At 38.2% G+C, this 19953-nt stretch overlaps 1 protein-coding gene across 2 annotated transcripts in view; it reads right to left on the reverse strand.

Moving 5' to 3' along the window:
* LOC114031523 (regulator of G-protein signaling 17) overlaps positions 1–18291 on the reverse strand; it is a 57724-nt gene extending 39433 nt beyond the window's left edge. For both annotated transcript variants that reach the window (XM_027846647.1, XM_027846646.1), the window contains exon 1: positions 18153–18291. In XM_027846647.1, the coding sequence (XP_027702448.1) occupies positions 18153–18271 (119 nt within the window). In that variant the 5' untranslated portion in view covers positions 18272–18291. The remainder of the gene's footprint in view (positions 1–18152) is intronic.
* Positions 18292–19953: the final 1662 nt, after the last annotated feature.

Genomic DNA, 19953 nt, shown 5'->3' on the forward strand with positions numbered 1-19953 from the left:
TTGGGCCCTAAATTTAGTATCTGGGCCCTGCAGTCTTTTCTGTCAGATTTGTGTCTTCCAGACTACAGGCCATTCACCTACAGTTGGTAACAGCGTGTGCCAGCCAATGTCCCCACATCATTCCCTAGATGCAGCCTGTGCTCAGTTCCAGTCAACCTCCTCTTTGGGACCCCCTTGAGGCAGGGACAGCTCTATGCCCCTTGCCAGCAGGAAGCAGTTTCAGAAGCCGAGACTTTCTCCCCTTACCCCAGAAGAATTTGGGTTCCTATTTGTTTGAGGGGGGAATGATGGGGTTGGAATCTGAGCCCCAGAAAGGAAAAACTCTGGCCCCAGAACATTTCCCACCCTTGGTAATTCTATTACATCATGGACTCTGTACTTTCCCACATGGCCAAATCTCTGGCGTTCCCCTGAAGCTATGGTCCCATCAACTTGGTCTTTCACTGTGACTACACCCAATCTCCCCTCCATTATTTTACCTCCCTATGGCCCCTGGCCATTCCCCAAACTTAATCCTAGCTAGACTCCATTGTTCAGGTCCCAGGAGTTCTGTTCACCCCAGCTTACTAGACATTCCCATTCAGATCTCCTTAGGCCCTTCCTCCCTTCACCCCAAACTACTTGGCCACTCCTAGATCCCTCCCACAGTCTTTCTGTATATAAGGTCCATCTTGTCTCCATTAAGATGCTTAGATTCTTATAATCTAGCCACTGGTCAGATTCTTATAATCTAGTCACTGCTTACCCATGTTCAGACTCCTTAAGAGTTTGCCCAATATGATGGATGTTCTAATAAACCTTGTCTTTGGCTGCAAGAAGGCTTGGGTCGAATGCTTTTGGGCAGGACCCGTGTATTGTGATTTTGGGGTCCCAGCACCCCTGAACCCCTAAACCGCATCAACCCCACCCAATCCCATTTTCTCAACTGTAATATTAACAGGGTGGATTAGATGATTTCTAAATTCTTACTATCTCTAAATTTATGACCCTATGTGTGATCAGACTCTTTGAAAAGAGTGAGTGAAGTTGGAACTCAGGGCCCTAACTTCAGGTGAAATGCTCCCAGATTAGAAAGTAAGGAATGGAAATTAAAATCAATCAGTTGGATGTACAGGCATTTATTCAATGGTCCTTGTCTTATCCTTAAAAAGGTATACTCAGTGACCTGGTAGGGGGCAGGAAGCTGCCTGGTTGTAAGTGCACTGGACAGGGAGGTAGAAGAGTTTTTTCAAATCTCTCTTGTAAGTTTATTAGTTTTCTTCAGAAAGTCACTTAACCTTTACAAATTGCAGCTTCTTTATCTGTAAAATGAACAAAGTGCCCTGCCCCCTTCAATCCATTCCAGCTCTAAATTTTTGTGATTTTGATCTTAGAAATTTATCCAGTATTTAAGGGAACTGAAGATGACCTTTGAGTGTGTGTGTGTGTGTGTGTGTGTGTGTGTGTGTGTGTGTGTGTGTGTGTGTAGTGAGTCTGTTGATGCTAAAATTGCTTAGTAGTGGTTGCAGGCAAAGTGAAAATTGGGTCATAGGGGATGAAAGAATGTTAGGACTAGAAACAACAAAAGAAATTATCTTGTCTAACAACAGAACATGAAACTGAGAACCTGAAGCCAAAATTGATGTTAAGTGACTTGTCAAAGGTCACGTGGTAGACCTGGGACTGCACAAAGGTCTCCTAAATTCAGCAATAAGTTTTATACACGAATGAGAACATGTAATTTTTCAATGTAGGTGAAAAGAGGATCTTGTGGGATCTTCTCTCTGTAGGAGAGGTTAAGATTAAAGCTTGAGAGAAAGAGGGAGCAGAAGGCAGAGGGAAATGGGTGAGGGGTGGAGAGGAGAGAGAAACAGAAAGGAGAACATTGAAGGTGAAGAAAGGATAGAGGGAAAGAGCAGAGGGAGAGAGAAGAGGAAAGGAAGAGAGAAAGGGGAAGAGAAAAAGGACAGAGAAGGAGAAGAGAGAGAAGGAAGGGGAGAAAGAGGAGGATAAAGAGAAAAGGAGAAGTCATAAAAGAAATCACCAGATTAGAGTTAATATGTGGTCCCTAAAGGTGATGGATCTCTTTGAAATGATGGTGGGGGTGTTGAGCTGTAGTCTCCCCCACTGATTATTTTTGTTTGTATATCTCCTTGAAGAATTTATGATTTCTAAATAATGTAGGGTACCTTTAAATGTAAGACAGCCACTAGAAAGGGTTAGGTCTCTCAATAGATAACATTTCTAAGCATTAAATATATATTATCAAGTGCTGTACTGAGTTTTGTAACAAAGTTTTGAATTATGTAGTGTTGGAAATTATAATTCTAATATAAAATTTAACAGAATTATTATACAATCAACTACATATTCATAGAAAAGGATTCATCTTCCTACTCAAGAAAGAAAGAACAAATGAGACTTGGATTATGTCCTAAAATAGCCATGCAAATTGTAACAAGCCTAAAAGACCTAGGGCCTGAAAGAGAGTAGGTCAGCCCTAAAAAAAAAAGAAAAGATTGTGGGGATTTTAGTAAACATAGAAGAAATATTCCACAGTCAGTAACACTTATTTCCATTATATGCACCATTGCTATGATACTAGTTGGTTGGGAACCAATGGTAACATTTTTGTTAGCCAATAAATATTTTGTAGGACGCTAGACTTCCTTTTTTGAAACTATCAAAAATGTTGCCCAAGTGACTAGTTTTTTTCAGCATTCCTCTTCTTTCCCCCATCTGACCCACAACCTCCACATCTCAGTAGGGTTCTCCTAAGAGAGAGTTTTAAGGAAACCAGGGAAATGCTGGCCTTAACTCCTTGTCCCATGGGACTTGGCATATACTACAGTTTAACATTTGAATTCACCCTGTGGCTTATCTTTGAGTGCTTCCCCAGAGAAATCCATGAGGCAAAGAGATTAAATGTATGAGAATATCCAGTTCCCACAAGGGTTGCTACATGCAAGGGAGAACAAAGTGAGTTACTTTCTGTACCCTGGAGATTTGACTCCACACAGTAAAACCAGAGCATATGTTATGTGGAAGGCAGAGGGAGCCCTTAATTTCTAGAACACGTCTGGAGGAGGAATGCTAGGCTTGGGGTTGCCAGACTGAGTGGGGGTGTCAGAGGAGGCCAACCTGATTCAGAGGCTGAATTTTTTTTTTTAAGTTTAGAGATCTTCAAATAACTTTATCTTGAGGGCAAAAGCCACCAGGAACATTGATTCTAACCTGGTTCTTCTTAATCATAGGCATTCCTAGAATGTTAAAGTCAGAAAGGACTTAGAGATCATCTAATCTAACTCCCCTCATTTTACAGATCAGTGAACAGAAGCTCATGACTTCCCCAAGGTCATGTAGTTAGAGTCAGTGCCAAGGCTAGAAACCAGAGCTTCTGACTTGTTGTGCTTTTTCCATATACATTACATGCTACTAGCTTCCCAAAAGAAAAATATAACACAATGCTTGCCCAAATCAAGGGAAGGGATGAAACTTGCTTTTGATAAGGTACAAACAAGAGGTATAAATCAATTGTCAATTCATAATTCAATACTTTAAAGGCACAAGATCTCATCAATGTCCATTCTTTTCACTAATACAGATTGCAACCCCTCTATCTCAGTCAGTTGCTATGGATCAAAAAATTAATCACTCTATTTTCATGCTTCTGCTGATGAACATCTCCTGAATTTGGCTAGATTGCTTTTCAGGTGTCCAGACAATCCTTTGTGTATCTCATTCTCAAAGGTAGGAGCTGGAAAGACCTGAGTTCACATTCTAGCCTCAGACACCTATTGAATGAGTGACCCTGAGCAAGTAACTTAACCTCATCCTTCCTCAGTTTCATCATCTGTAAAATGGAGATAATACTAGCAGCCTTCCCAGAGATGCTATGAGAATAGCAAAGAGATAATATTTGAACAGCACTTTGCAAACCTCAAAGCACTACATAAAGGCTAGCTATTCTTAGTTGTTATTGTTAATTATAGCCTTTCCAGTTTGATAGGAGCTCTTACCGTCTGCTGGCATAGCCTTTGAGAACCCTGTCACCTCTACCCATTGATTTGTCATTCTATTTGGATATTAGTGGAGTTATTAAGTCATAAGATCTTAGATTTAGAGACAAAAGGAACCTTAAAGGTCATCTAACACCCTCATTTTACAGATGAGAAAACTAAGACTGAGAGAGGTTAAAAGACTTGAACAAGGTCATATAGGTAAGTAGCAGTCGAACTCAAGTCCTCTGATTTCATAACCAGGGTCCTTTTGACTGTACTATTCTGTACCTCATAGCAGTATAAAATTATGTACATTTTCATATTTATAACATAAAGACCACTACAACAATAATAGCAATAAGTAATAATCGAAAAAGAGAATGTAGTAATGATAACTGAAAAAATAAATAAAATTTTAACATCCATAAAATGACTAACAAGACATAACCTGGTAGCTACTATTATACAGTAGAAGCTTGCCATCTTTCATTGACTGGCAGATGACAAATCCTCCTATTACAAACATAGAGCTCAAAATATCCTGGAGAACTTAACTAATAAGCTATGATGGATCCAGATTATTATCATAGACCATACTAATGCCAGTGATCACCTAGATATAACACTGAGCCGTAAATCCATAAAAAATATATATTTACACACGCATAGATGCTTTATCTACATATATAAAACAATAATAATAATTAAAGCTGATGTTTTACACAGTACTTTAGAGTCTGCAAAGTACTTCACCTATTCTCTCACTTGATCCTTACAAAAGGCCTGTCAAATATGTACTTCATATATTTTTACCCTATTTTATAGATGAAATGATTTGCCCTTGGTTACACAGCCACAAAATATCAGAGACAAGATTTGAAGTCAGATCTCTTCTGACATCAAGTACAATATTCTTTCTTCCACTGTATGATACAAGAGACTAGTCTATAGGATACAAAGAGGAATGTCACGAAACACAGACTACAGTTTAGGATATAATAACCTGGGGAATCACAGGTGGTATTATCCCTTTTCATTTCAAGGGGTTGCCTATTCTTACAGTTTCAGAAGGATCATCTAAATAGTCTCACCTGTCAGATGACTGCTACTTGAATAACACTATTGGAGCTTCATCCTTTAGCTTAGGGCTTTGATCCCTGTAGAGATTCAAATACCAGAGAGGAGTAGTATTTTAGACTTTTATGAGTCATTTACATGTTACTATGAATTGAGGCTCTAAGAAAAATTTATAAGAGGGATGGGTAGTAAAGAAAAATGAAGGTGCTGGGTCATTGATTTGGGGAGTGGGAATGTATAAAAAAGGTGCTGGAGACAAATTTCCCTTAGTTTAAGAATTTTGCTAGAGGCTGGTCCTAGTGATAAGATGGCAAGAATCATCTTTGTTATCTTGGAAACACACTTACAAGCCAACCTGTTTTTATCATTTGATACATGATGCTTACTTGAATGAATACTAGGAGAAATTTCAAGACCGTCTCTTAAAGGATTTGATTAGGAAAATAGCTTTTCCATGTACTAAGTACAGTTTATCTTCTTAGAAATATTTTGACCACTGGATAATAATCTGTGGTGCTTAGAAAGGCTCTGGTCCTTGGAGACTTCAGCAATGACTGTGGGGATTCAGTGCAAACTTTAATGCTAAACTGGGGATCACTTCACTGGAAAATGATGAAACATGCATCATTAGGCAATTTGTTGGCTTTGCAAGTACTGATTATAATACCCTCTCCCCCAATTATTTAGTGGATGGGTGAGGGAAGAGGAACTAGAGAATATTCAATCTCAGATCAGTTACTGATACACATGCCTAGGGGCAACACCTCATTGCCTCAGTGGTTGACATGGTGGTGTAGTGGGAAGAGCTAGGAACTTTAGAGTCAGGAGACACCTGGGTCCAAATACCAGTAGTTGAGTAATCATGGACATTCACTTAACTGTTCTAAGCTTGTTTCCTCACCTGCAAAACAAACATAATATGTTCTCCAGGTTCTTATAGATCAAATGAGATAATGTATGTGAGCTGCTTTGCAAACCTTATGATGCTATGCAATATCACCTACTGCTGTTACTGTTAGAGGTAAAGTAAAATCTCATAGCTCAGAATGCACTTCTAGGTTCAGTTTCTGCTTTCTCAGTGATCTATCTCTCCCACATCAGAAAGAAACAATGCAAAAATGCCTACCTATTACACTAGTTTATGGTACTTAGGTTTTCGCTAAAAGCTTATGGTTGGACACTACATCACAGCACAGCATGGTGGTATCCATGGGTTCTTACCCATATGGAAATGTACAAAAAGGGAAATGGTGATAACTTGAATACAATTTTCTAAAAATCTTAATGCAGTGATAAGCTTCAATAGCTTAAAATGGCATGAAGCCATTTGGAACACTCTATACAGGTATCAAACTAGTGATAGTTCAACAATCTCATAAGTGAGGATCCTTATGACCCCTTTTTGTGTCATGGATGTCTTTCATAGTCTGATGAAACCATATTCAGAATTATATCTTAAATGCATACAATACATAGGATTATAAAGTAAACCAAAGGTCAGTGAAAATAAAGATGTATTTTTTTTTCTCCATCCAACTTCATGGACCCCTGAAATTTGTTCTGTGGGAATATGTGGACCTCAATTTAAGAACCTTTTCCATAAGTGCTGAGAATTGTGTAATATCAGATATAGACTTCCTCCAAGGATGTGTTTCTTTCCAAAGAAGGCTTATTTCACTTTCCTGAGGCTAGCATGAAGTGTATAGATAGTGAATATATGATTGCAAATAACTTCTGTAAGAAATCTTATGCATCTGCTAAGCAGATCATTTAGAAGCATCTGCAGTGGAAGGACAATGGATGAGCCAGATTCCTCTTTGAAGATCTAAAGTATAGAGAGAAGCCTGAAAAGAGCCACCAATCCAGATGGAATACTTATGTTTGAAAAGGGGGGTGAGGGTAGAGAGCAAGGATCTCATTTTCTCTGCTGTGCCAAGGCATACAGGGTTCTGGCAGTAGCTACCAAGCTGACAAGGCTTGGAGTGTAGTTCTGGCTATAGACTGTGTATCTGGCATCCCAACACCAGCCTGAGTGGGGATGGGCTTTTTGCCAGAAGGCTGGTCACAGGGTAAGGAAATATTTTTTTGGCAAAAGATCTCAGGAAACTGTCTATTAGGGCATCGAGGGCTTGAGATGGCCTCTGTGAAAGGAGTGCCCACATTGATGAAATCAAGATTCCTTAAAGTATTAAGTGTATATGGTTATTGGTAGCTGAGAATGGGAGTGTGTGGGGAGGAGGTTAGGAGGACTGGAGTGAGCTGTTGACAGGAATATTCACTCTCATTATTCAGCAGTTGTTTAAGAGCCAGTGTCTATTGCTTGGGGACAAAAAAGAAAGACAAGGCCCCTGCCCTTCAATCTAAATTCTAGTTAGGAAGTCAAGTTATACAAGCATGAAATAACTACAGAGTAAAAGCAAGAGCATTGTGTGTATAATTTATACACATAAGTAAGCCTGAAGGATGGACTGCAGTGAAACTTTAATCAGAAGGCAGACAGCTATAACCCAAGAGATGAATTCAGTGAAAGGGAAATGATCAATCAACAAGCATTTATTAAGTGTTTGCTATGTTCTAGGCACTGTGCTAGCAACTAGAGATAAAAACAAAGGATGAACAATCCCTACTCTCAAAAGACAGCTAAGTTGAGGGGTTAGTCTCACTGGTTGAAGTTAACCATCCATAAAACACATAAATGAAGATGTCTGGTTTTTTTTAAACTAAATTTTATTTTTTCAATTAATAAGCATTTATTTTATCTTGCTCCTACCTCGCTCTCCATCCCCGCCCAAAAACAAACAAATAAATAAAACACCTATAAAAAATTGCATACTCAATCAAAAGAAACTCCTACATTGGTCACGTCCAAAAATTTGTGTTTCAGAATACTACCTACCTCCTAACAGAGAAGAATAATTGACTACTATTTCTTCTTGGTCAGGAGGAGGGTAGCATCCTTTATCATTTGTCCTCAGGAATCAGGGTTGGTTTTTGAATTTTATCATTATTAAGTCTTTCAAAGTTGTTAATTTTTACAATGTTTTTGTTATAGTATAAATTGTTCCCCTTATTCTGTTCACTTAACTCTGCATCAGTTCATAACATGGCTTCCCAGGTTTCTCTAAAAAACTATCCTCTTCATTGTTTCTTATAACACAATAGTGTTCCATTACATTCATAAACCATAATTTGTTCAGCCATTCCCCAATCGATGAGTATCCGCTAAGTTTATAGTTATTTGTTGTTGAGTTGTTTCAGTTGTATACAACTCTTCATGACCCCTTTTGGGGTTTTCCTGGCAAAGATACTGGAGTGATTTGCCATTTCCTTCTCCAGATTATTTTTTGAGGAACTAGGCAAACAGGGTTAAGTGACTTGCCCAGGGTCACACAGCCAGTAAGAATCTGAAGCCAGATTTGAACTCATGAAGATGAGTCTTCCTGACTCCAGGCACAACACTCTATCCACTATACCACCTAGCTGCCATTTATAATTCTTTGCCACCAGAAAAAGAGCTGCTACACACACACACACACACTCTTTTCCTCTTTATTTGAGCTCTTTGGAATACAAGGTTAGTAATAATATTGCTAGGTCAAAGGGTATGTAAAACTTAGTAACTCCTTGGGCATAATTTCAAATTGCTTTCCAGAATGAATGTATCAATTCACAGCTCCACCAACAGTGCATTAATGTGCCTATTTTCCCTGAAGCCCCATTGGCACCCTAGGTTACAATTATCATATGTTTAGAATTATATAAAGCTAGAGCTGGAGGAATGCATAAATTATACAGAATTTAGGTCCAGAAAAAGGAAACAAGTTGCCCAAGATCCTGCAGTTTGCTGTTGGCAGAGCCAGAATTTGAAGCCAGGTCTTTTAACATTTTTTTCAATGCTTTGCCTATTGTCAGTCAACAAGTATTTATTAAGCCCCTACTATGTGCTGGGCACTGGGGATGTGAAGGATGAAATAAGTGCAAACAAAAAGCACTTATGGTTATCATGTAGAAAAGGGGGATGAGGAAGGTAAAAAGGTTTTGGTGTTCAACATATTTGAAGAAGGAAACAATTTGAATATGTGGTCAGCTTACTAAATATGTACCCTAATGTAAGTCAATAAATTCTTTTCTGGTCCAGATTAGTTTCATGTAATTTTATACATTCTGAAGCAACCTGACAAATATTAGTTTATGCTAGTTGCTAATTAAAAAAAAAGTATAAACTATAATGTAGTTAGAGATACATGCACAAATAATACCCTTAATTTAAGAGTTTTGTAAGAGTAGACACTGACTTCAGTGGTAAATATCACAATCCCTGCCATGAAGGCACTAAGATCATCTTACTGTCATTCTGTAGGATAATTCAGAAAAGGGATTTAAAAGGAAAAAGAAGTAATCTTTAGATGATACTCCTTAAAAAAAAGATGTGTACATGTGGCATGTCTCTAATGAGGCACACAGCAGTCACCTTCTATTTGAACAGATCAAAATTGAACAGAGGTAATTTTGTAAGACGTAAGATGTAAGATGTAGGAACTGAAGTACTTCACTTAATGGTCATCCTTCTAGGGATGAGCCCCTGTGAACTTTACTAGGTGACTTCTCAGTTGACAAATATATAACTCTTCACTAGCTCTAAACTCAAGAGTCTTTCTAGTTTTATAGAACCTGACAAGTTCTACTCAGCTGGCATAACCTTTGAAAATGTATAGTCAGGGGGCAGCTAGGTGGCGCAGTGGATAGAGCTCTGGCCTTGGAGTCAGGAGGACTTGAGTTCAAATCTGACCTCAGACACTTGACACTTAATAACTGTGTGACCCTGAGCAAGTCACTTAACCCCAAATGCCTCACCAAAAAAGCAAAAAAAAAAAAAAAAGAAAGAAAGAAAAAGTACGACTCAGTCAATAAGTCAGTTAACAAGTGTTCATTCAGTGTTTACTATAAGCCAGGTCAGGAAGGCTCATCTTCCATAAGGTCAAATCTGACCTCAAATACTTACTAGCTGTGTGACCCTGAGTAAGTCACTTAACCTTGTTTGCCTCAGTTTCCTAATCTATAAAATGAGCTCGAAATGGTGAACCACTCCAGTATCTTTGCCAAGAAAACCGCAAAGAGTCAGACATGACTGAAACCAATTGAACAACAACAATAAGCCAGGTAATGTGCTAAGTGTTGAGGATACAAAGAAAGGTAAAAGATGGTTCCTGCTCTCAAGGAGCTTACAGTCTATTTGGGGAGACATATGCAAACAACTATGTACAATATATACAAGATAAATTAGAAATAATCAACAGAGAGAAGGCACTAAAATTAAGGAATACTGGGAAAGCTCTCTTGTAAAAAGTAGGGCTTCAGCTGAGACTTGAAGGAAGCCAGGGAAGTCAGGTGGCAGAAATGAGGGACATAAATCCAGGATCAAGGGATGGTCAGTGAAAATGCTGGAGTCTGCAGAGGGAATCTCTTGTGGGAACAACAGCAAGGAGGCCAGTGTTACTGGATCTCAGAGTATGTGAAAGGTGTAAGTTGTAAAAGACTGGAAAGATGGAAATGGGGGTCTGGCTATGAAAGGCTGTAAATACCCAACAGAGGGTTTTCTATGTGATCCTGGAGGTGATTTGGAAACATTGGAGTTTATTTAATATGGAGAATGACATAATCAAACCTGTGGTTTCAAAAAGATCACTCTGACAAGAGAGAAGATGTATTGAAATGGGAGAAGGATAAGGCAAGAAGACCAACCAGGAGGGTATTGCAATAGTCCAGGAATAAAGTAGCCGCAATGTTAGAGGAGAAAAGAGCCCTTATGCAAGAGATATCACAAAGGTAAAATGGACAAGACTTGGCAACAGATTGGAAATGTGGGGTGAGAGGGTGTGAGAATTTCAGAAGGATGCCTAAAGTTTGTGAGCCTGAGTGACTGGGAGGATGGTGATACCCAACACAGTAATAGGAAAGAGGAAGAAAGAAGGTCTTAAAGTGAAACTAATGGGTTCTGTTGTGGACATATTGAGTTTAAGATGTCTACAGGAAACCAGTTTGTTGGAGTTGTGAGTCTGGAGGTTAGAAGAGAGCTAGATTTAAATATCATTGGCATAAAGATGATAATTAAATCTATGGGAGTTGATGAGATCACCAATTGAATTGAGGGAGGGAGAAAAGAAGAGAGCCCAGTAAAGAGCCCTGGGGGACATCTACTGTTAGCAAGTGGGACCTGGATGAAGATCCAACAAAGGAGAGGAGAAGAGGTCAGACAAGTATATGGAGAACCAGGATAATGTATGGAAAACCTAGAAAGAAAAGAAAATGAAGGAAAAGAGAGCAATTGACCGTATGAAAGGCTGTTGAAGGATAAAAACTGAGAAAAAACCATTAGATTTGGAAAATAAGAGCTCATTGATAACTTTGGATACAGCAGTTTCAACTGGATGATAAGGTCAGAAGCCAGACTATAGAGAGTTTAGAAGAGAGTGAAAGGAAAGGAAATGGAGGCATCAGTTGTAGACAGCCTTCTCAAAGACTTTAGCCACCATAGGGAAAAGAGAGATATGATATGATAGCTAATTGTGATGCATGGATCAAGTCACCTCTCCTGTATGCTCTAAGGTATCAAAGTAGGATTTCAATGAAGTATTTATTTACAAAAGTATCAAAAGTCTACAGAATTAATCAGGATATACTGAAGAAAAATACCTTTGTTTTGACAGGATGGGAATTCAAAAATTTCCATTCATTATAAGGGATCCTTATGTCAATCCAATTATAATTACAGTGCAGAAGATTAAAAAAAAAAGACCTTAATTAAACTTTATATGAAAGGAGCCATAAAAGACCTTCACAGTAAGTGTTTAAATGAACTGATTTATTCAATGGGGCCTCACAACTAATGGATGATTCACCTTGTGTGTATGAGACAGTTATTTCCAGGGAGTAGCGTCTTCATCACAGAAGCAGACATGGATTTTCCATTTTTTTTTTCCTTTTTGGGGATTATCCTTTGACTTTTAAAAGTATGCAACTTATTATTTCCATTGCCAGAGAGCCAAAGTATCACAGCTCAGAGGACAAAATAGAACGCTACTTTGGCACTGTTTTGCATTATAGTCTGCTGTTAAAAATTGGACTCTGAAAAATGGAGGTGGGGGTGCCTAACAAAGGGCACATTTATGAAGTGTACAAAATTTACTTAGACAGATCTGCCATGTGGTCTGGGAACTTGATGAATAAATGTGTCCAAAGGGAAGACAATTTTAGCTTTCGGAGGGCAGGCTGATTTACTAAATACAGTCCATGACAAATCTTCTCTGAGATGAATGAAGACTTGAATGCAACATGACAGATCTTATAAGTGTGGACACCCACTGGTGCCTGTTAGAGTACACGAATGTATATACACAAAGCTATATTTGGCTCACGAGTTAATGTTATTGAAAAGTTAAAAAAAATAGTTTATATCAAACATGAAATATGAAAAAGTCACTCATTATTTTTAAAGTGACAATTCAAGAGAGATGGGAACATCTCCCTTGATGGAAAATTAAGAATTTCTAAAATCTGGAGGCTTTCTTCCTGAACTAACCTGTATTCTGAGATCTTTAGATTGAAATGTTGATGTTATTTTATTTTTTTTTTTTTGGTGAAGCAATTGGAGTTAAGTGACTTACCCAGGGTCACAAAGATAGTAAGTGTCAAGTGCCTGAAGCTAAATTTGAACTCAGGTCCTCCTGACTCCAAGGCTGGAACTCTATCCACTGCGCCACCTAACTGCCACTGAAATGTTGATGTTATTAACTTGGAACACACCTCTGACCCCAAACTGAGCACTTTCTTTCACTGCCCCTTCGTGGCTTTGATTTCATATATTCATCCAGTGATCTTCTGATTTAATTTGGTTTCCCAATCAAGGAGAACTTCCCTATTAGAAAGCGTTATTTCATATATATTTATTATTATTATTATTAAATTGGTTTTCTGATACGAACTAAGTTTAGAATAATTTGGGCAGACTAAAGCAATTTGCTCAGGGCCTTCTTATCATCACTACTACATCCTTTCTGGTAACACATGACAATCATGATTCCAGATCTATGGAGCTAAGAGATCAAACCCAGATATGCAGAGGTAAACGTACTCTAGAAGTCCTTCCTTTCAGTATACTTCTTTTCACTCCCACCCCCCAATCCCCACTGATTTACTGTAGCAGATAAGTTAGAGATGAAATGGGATAAGATGCTGTAAACAGGTACCTAGGCAAATCAGCACAGAATCTAGAACAATTGAGGTTTAGCTTAATGGAAATCAAGCTTAATACGTAATTTTAAAATTCTGTTTTCTTGAATTCTGTTGGACACATTTGATCTCTGTAGTTGTAACAACTGTCAGTGGTCTAATTTGTCCCAGCTATACATAGGAATGGACTAATTGAAATAACAGGGTTGAGATGAGTCTGAAACTCCTATCAAACCAACTTGCCCTAAGAAGAAGAAGGAAGCAATTATAGGGACAATCTAATTCATTAATCTCAGATATACCATTATAGACTAGGCCTTCAAATGGATAAATCTCTTTGGTGATCAGAAATACTTCAGTGATGGTTTGCCTTGAGGAAGTGAAAAGGCAGAACCCCATCTGCTGAATCATAGAGGTAAGAGTTAATAGGGTCCCTTGAAACCATCTAATCCAGAACCTTAATTTTACAGATGAGGAAACTGAGTCCCTGATAGGTAAATTGATTAGCCCATACAGCAAGTGAATAGCAGACTCAATACTTGACCCAGGTTTCCTTTGTCCCTGTTATTAGGGGAAGTAGGTGATTTGGTCTGAGGCCTAGGGAGTGACGTTCTTGAGAGAGTAAACCAGGGTAAGTATTAGAGCATTTGTAAAGCGTACCCTCTTCACCCACTTCCACCTTAGTCAATTTTGTCTCCACAGGAAAACTGAGTTGAGTTTCAATAGCTAAAGACATATTCTTCAAGCCTGATAATATCAAAAGCAATAGCAAAAATAGAAGAAGGACTTGGGTAGAAATGGAAGACTCAAGGCATGCAATATAGGGGAAATGCAAATTTGGGGATTAAATTTTGATCAAGACAAAAAATATCTTTCCTCACCCCACAACCCATTGGTATATAAGGCTGATATAACATGTTTGTATTTATTAGCAGGATTTCTCTAACACTGTATTTCCTTAAAAGGAAATAAAATCCACTAAATGACAACTACTTGTCTTCATAAATGACAATTACTTCATAATCTGAATCCTAACTTTTTTGAGTCCCTAAAATTGCATTTTTTCATTGTTTCTTTTTGTTCTGATCCTTTGACCTAGCCTGGAAAATTTGAAGAACATTTCTCTTTTTAAAGTCAGGAATACTTTTAATGAAACAGTTTTTCCCAGTCAGATTTTAAAAGTAGTGTTATTTTAAAAAATATGAGTAAGAACTGTTTTCATTTACAATAAGTTGCCTTATTCTTTATTTGGTAAATGTTGAAAGATACATTTGGCTTAGGCCATCTTTTCCCTTTCCCTTGCCCTCTTTGTTGCTTGTGCTATAAACTTCCTAGATACTACCATGCACATAAGAATTTATTAATTTTTGTAATATAAATTGGGCCAGGGCAGGGAGACGTAAATACTCTTCTTCTCTACCAGATTCATTGGCATAAATGTTATTTCTGGCAATGTTTCTGTAGCACACATTTCTTGACTTCACACGAAGAAAGTATGAATCAACTTGGCTCAGTATCTGTAAGGAATATTGCAGGGGGTATTGTTGTATGGCGTGCACACTCACTAGCACTTTTTAGGGCATAAATGTCCATTTTCTGGATTTTTTGCTAGTAGCTTAGAAGAATGCAAAGGCTCCAAAAATTCCTGACTTACTCCCAGGAATAAATTATGTGTACGATAAAATATCTGATGTATCCCTAATCTTCTTTGAATATGAATAACACAGTCCTCACCAAATATGTGCCAACTGTATACAATCTGGAGACTATTTCTTGACTTTGAATCAAGATATCAGTCATATGGTTAGAAAATCTGCCTGCATTAAGTAGGAGGTTGGCCCAAATGACATTTAAGGTCTCTCCTAACTTTATGAAACTATGGTTCTAAGTACAAACTTGCTCTAGTTTTAAGTACTTACACCCTCAGAAAAAACTAAAACTTTTTGTGTTTTGGTAGATTTGTCTTGGAAAGTTACAAAATCGAATTTGGGCAGAAAAGTAAGATAGTCTATTGGCCACTGAAATAAATTACTCTGGCATATGGCATTGGGCAGAAAATGAGAAATGTGAGCATAATTCTTGTCCTTACATGATTATTACTTAAGTAACAGTTCACATTTATATAATGCTTTAAATTTTGCAGAGTGATTTGTACATGCTATCTCATTAATCTCACAACAGCCCTGTGAAATATGTATTAACTATCATCCCCATTTTACAGATGAAGAAACTGAGGCTCAAAGAGGTCACTCTCAGGGTCCCACTGCTAGTAGGTGTCAGAGACAGGATTCAAACTCAGCTCTGCCTGATTCTAACAGCTTATTTTTTGTACTTCAATGTCTCTTATGAGCTATAACAATAAAAATATTAGCTATAATTATTCTTATCTAGAATTCTGAAAAAAATGTCTTTCCCTCCTGTTATTATTTCTGTAAGTTACAAATAAATCCATCACAACATAGTCTTAGCCTTGTGACACAGGAATATATGAATACCAGGCATTCCTGGTCAGTCCCCTTTAAAGAAATACTATTTTTGTGATCTAAAATTGGAAATAATCCATAAAATGTTCCACTGAGGTATAGAAGATCAGGTAAAATTTACCCCTTTTTACTAGAAATAAATAATTATAGTGAGTGTTTCTATCCACTCTTAAAATTTATTTTCCTTAAACCTGAAGCAGTCAGAGATTAAGTGTCGAGGATAAATAAATTAGACACCACCCCCTCCCCGCATTTCCCTCTCAATCAAACATTTGGGAAGTATGTAAAGCACATTTGGAAATCACATAAAATTGTTTGGATTGGCACAAAGATGCCATTGAGAATAATGAAGCAGTCATTTTGTAGACCAGGCTAGTGCTTTGTCCTCATCCAGAAATGGCTATCAGTCACCAAATCTACTTTTCTTTACATATTACAATGTCACCTGCAACTGAACGCAAAACCTCCATAATTGTCAATAAACCACAGAGATACTCCTTCAGACCATGTTAATCACATAAAATTTAAGATGACTTCCAAGCATCTGGAACCTTCTTACAGATCTCAAACATAATCAAAGCGGTCCAAAGAAATCACAGTTCAGGTTCCAAAATTTGGTCTTTGATCCTAGAGATCTTGGGTAAATTAATTAGAGAACCTCCTGAAGACTTCGTAATAAAGTCATTACTCCAGGGAAGATCCATTCAGTCCACATCCCTCTGAGGATTTCAACTGAGAAAATGAAAATTCTTATTTCAACTCCGAAATCCTCTCACTCACCTGAAGGTGATTTAGACTTCTGAAGCTAAAACAGAAGGGTAGAGGAGTTTGGAGTCAGAAGACTTGCATTCAAATTAGAACCCTGTTACCTATTACCAATGACACCTGACAAACTGCTTTACTCCTCTATGCTCCAGTCACCTCAGCTGTAGAATGAGAAGGTAGAGTGGACTGGGTGAAGCGTTAAGGTCCCTTCCATCTCCATATCTATGATTGACAGAGATGGTTGCATCATAGACTTTTAGAGTTAGAACTTAGGGAGGATTTAGCCTTATCTTTTTAATGTGCAAATCAGGGAACTAAAACCAAAAGATATTTATAGCCAGGTAGTAGGACTCACACATTGGAACCTAGGCTCCTAGACCCCTCCTCCAACGCTCATTAGGTTTTCCTGGCCTACCTATCTTGCCTTAGCCTACATCCAGGACTGTTCTGGTGCCAGCTTGAATCCACTCTCAAGTCCTTTGTTAAATTTTCAGCAAGAGCATTTTACACTCTGAAAACCAGCAAACGCTAGAAATCAGGGCATGATTTATTTTTGTTTTGCTGATTGTCTAGACAAGAAAGTGATTGAAAAAATATTAATAATTCAGATTGAACTTAAAAGTATGTTGGGTGTAAATTTTTTCTGGAGAGAAAATTGTTTTACTAGCACATATCTGTCTACGTACCAACCAATCTACTCTTAAGGAACGCCTTAGCTTGCACTGTAATCCTAGGTACACACTTAAAAATTAAACACGCAGTCGCTGGAATTAGTGTTAGCTAGGAGGCACTGAATTGTTAGGGAATAATTCTCTTCACGGTACCTGTGGCCTGGAAGAAGAGTTCAAGTACTTCTAAGTATATGTGCCTTTCTCCTACTACGTAGTTCGTACTCTTGGTGCATCATTAAGCATTTATTTTGGATTGCTTATTTGAAAGCTCAAGCTCTGTCTTATCCTGGAACTTCCCTCAGCGCCTTCTTGCCCCTGAAACACTGCCGTGAAAACTTGCCATGCCCACGCCCTTCTCTTCTGGTGAATTCCTCCTAGTGTCTCTACTTGGGGGAGGGGCTTCATTCCTCTCCATACTGTGCTTTTCCCAGGAGTAAATATCAAGCCTTCCCACCCCCCTCTACCCCTTTTCAGTTTCCTTCTGTGTATTATCTTCCTCCATTAGAGTGGAAGCTTCTTGAGATTCCGGATTGTCTTTCTTTTTGCTTACTTTTGTTTCCCCAGCACAGTGCCTGGCACACAGTGAGTGCTTAATAAATGCTGGATGCCTGCCTAATCGTTAGACATCTCATCCATTTCTTTCAGAAGCATAGCTAAGTAAAAAAGAACAGATTTTCCTTCCCCCTACACTCAGATGAATTTTACATTCTCAGATGAGGAAAGCTAGAATTTCTGTAGTTTTTACGTAGCACGTTAAACTGAGGGTAGCGCTATCTTTATTAATTATTTGTGAAAAAGAAACATCTTCCCTTTCATTTAATGTGCTTTGGGGAGCTGGAGAGATTAGAGATGTATCAGAGGGACAGTTTCTGTGAGTCCAGAAACTGGTCTGTTCTCTCGTTATTTACCTAGCTTCAATATGCTATCGAAGAGATAATGTAACATACCAGGAACAGCTGCAGCAACAGCACCAACAAAAGCAACATGTGTTGTTGGGCCTCTGGTTTCCAGGTGCTTGAGACATAGCAGATGTTCCTTCATTTTGGGACTGCTGCCTTTTTCTCATTTCAGCTCCTTTGGTACCCAAGTGGCTGCAAGAACAGAGACAGAAGAGAGGGACAGAATTACGGTGGAGTGAAATTAGATGTGTGGTTTGATGCAGGATTGAAGAAACTATGCCCCTCAAGCTGCAAATGAAATGCAGCTTTCAAAGCAAGGATCCTCAGATCATTTCATCAGGAATATTCCAGAAATGTGGGGTCCCATATCCGTGGCTCAAGAAATAATAAAGTAGCTGCAGTGATAAGGCAAATGAGATAAGACATGGAATTCTTCCACTTCCTTCTTTGCTCAATAATGATAAAACCTTTATGAAAGATTTTAAATAAATTTTGGGAGTCTGTCTTCTCTGTTTCTTCACTGATGATGTCTGTGGTAGGGTTAATAGCCAACGGCTCTTTGTTTTTCCAACATATTGCTCAAGGCAAAATTGCAGAAGACAAAGATAATCTTAGAAAATAACAACGATTAGAATTTGTATTGCACCTATTATGTGCCAGGTAGTGTGCTAAGTGTTTTGCAAATATTTTATCTTTGTATTGAGCTACTGTTATCTCTATTTTATAATTGAGGAAACTCAGGCAAACAGAGGATAAGTGACTTGCCCAAGGTCACAAAGATAGCAAGTGTTTGAGGTGGGATTTGAATTTAGTTCTTCCTGACTCCAGGCCTAGCTGCTCTATCCAATGTGCCACCTAGCTTTTTCCTTACCCTTCTTACCTTCTCTAAAATCACCCATCTCCCTTCCACTGGCACTACTGTCCCAGTACATAGTGCTAATTCCCTGTGCCAAGGCGTTGCTATACTTACCTACCTGTCAACGGGGCAAGTGAATACCCATAAAGTAAGAGATGACCATGGCAATTTGCATTGTGACTGGGAACTCTTCAAGACTGAAGGAAAACATTGCTAAGAGTGGAATTTAGTTTTAAGGTCAGGCCAGTAGTGGAGATACTTTTGGTATTTGGAAACTTAGATACGAGTTTCTCTAGCTGGTGATCCTAAAATCTCTTCTCATAGGTGCCTTCTCATAAGGTCAAATTCTGCCTTTCAGTTAGGGAAAAAAAAAAAGGTCTTTAGAAATTACTTTAATAGAGTAATTTGATTTGACATCTTTGGAAAAAGGAATTGAATGCTATGGGTCTGACATATTGCTTATAAGTTGTGGTGTGTGTAAATTATTTGGATTTTACATCGATGCCAAGAAGAACACTTGTTAAAAATATACTAAGCTTTATACCAGATCCTTGCCTTGTCTACATTCTAGAAGTTTTCCTGAGAAATAAAGTTTTCCACAGCATTTGATTACGTCCTGATGATTTGTTGGGAACACACTATCACTGGAAAATTCAGGAGGAAATAAGATCTTGGGGTTTCTACTCAGGCAGCCTCTGGAGAAAACTGTAATTTGTGGATGGGCCCAGAATGGATTCTTTGGATCTTCTCCCCTTGCTTTTCCATTATATGCTGTCAGATTCTCACAGAATGTTTCTTTCCCTAAATTTCTCTGAGTGCTACTCTTATTTTATAGTAAGCATGCTCTTTCTAGAAAAAAAAATGCCCTCTTGAGAATCACAATTAAAGCAGACCACCAGAGACAATATTTCACATCCAATGCCCCCTTTCTTCTACCCCAAATAACTGAGCTAAGATAAAAGTGGGGTGGCATATTTTTTTTCTATGCAGGGT

This window comes from Vombatus ursinus, unplaced genomic scaffold (genome assembly GCF_900497805.2).
Source record: "Vombatus ursinus unplaced genomic scaffold, bare-nosed wombat genome assembly UNPS02015175.1, whole genome shotgun sequence".
NCBI lineage: Eukaryota > Metazoa > Chordata > Mammalia > Diprotodontia > Vombatidae > Vombatus > Vombatus ursinus.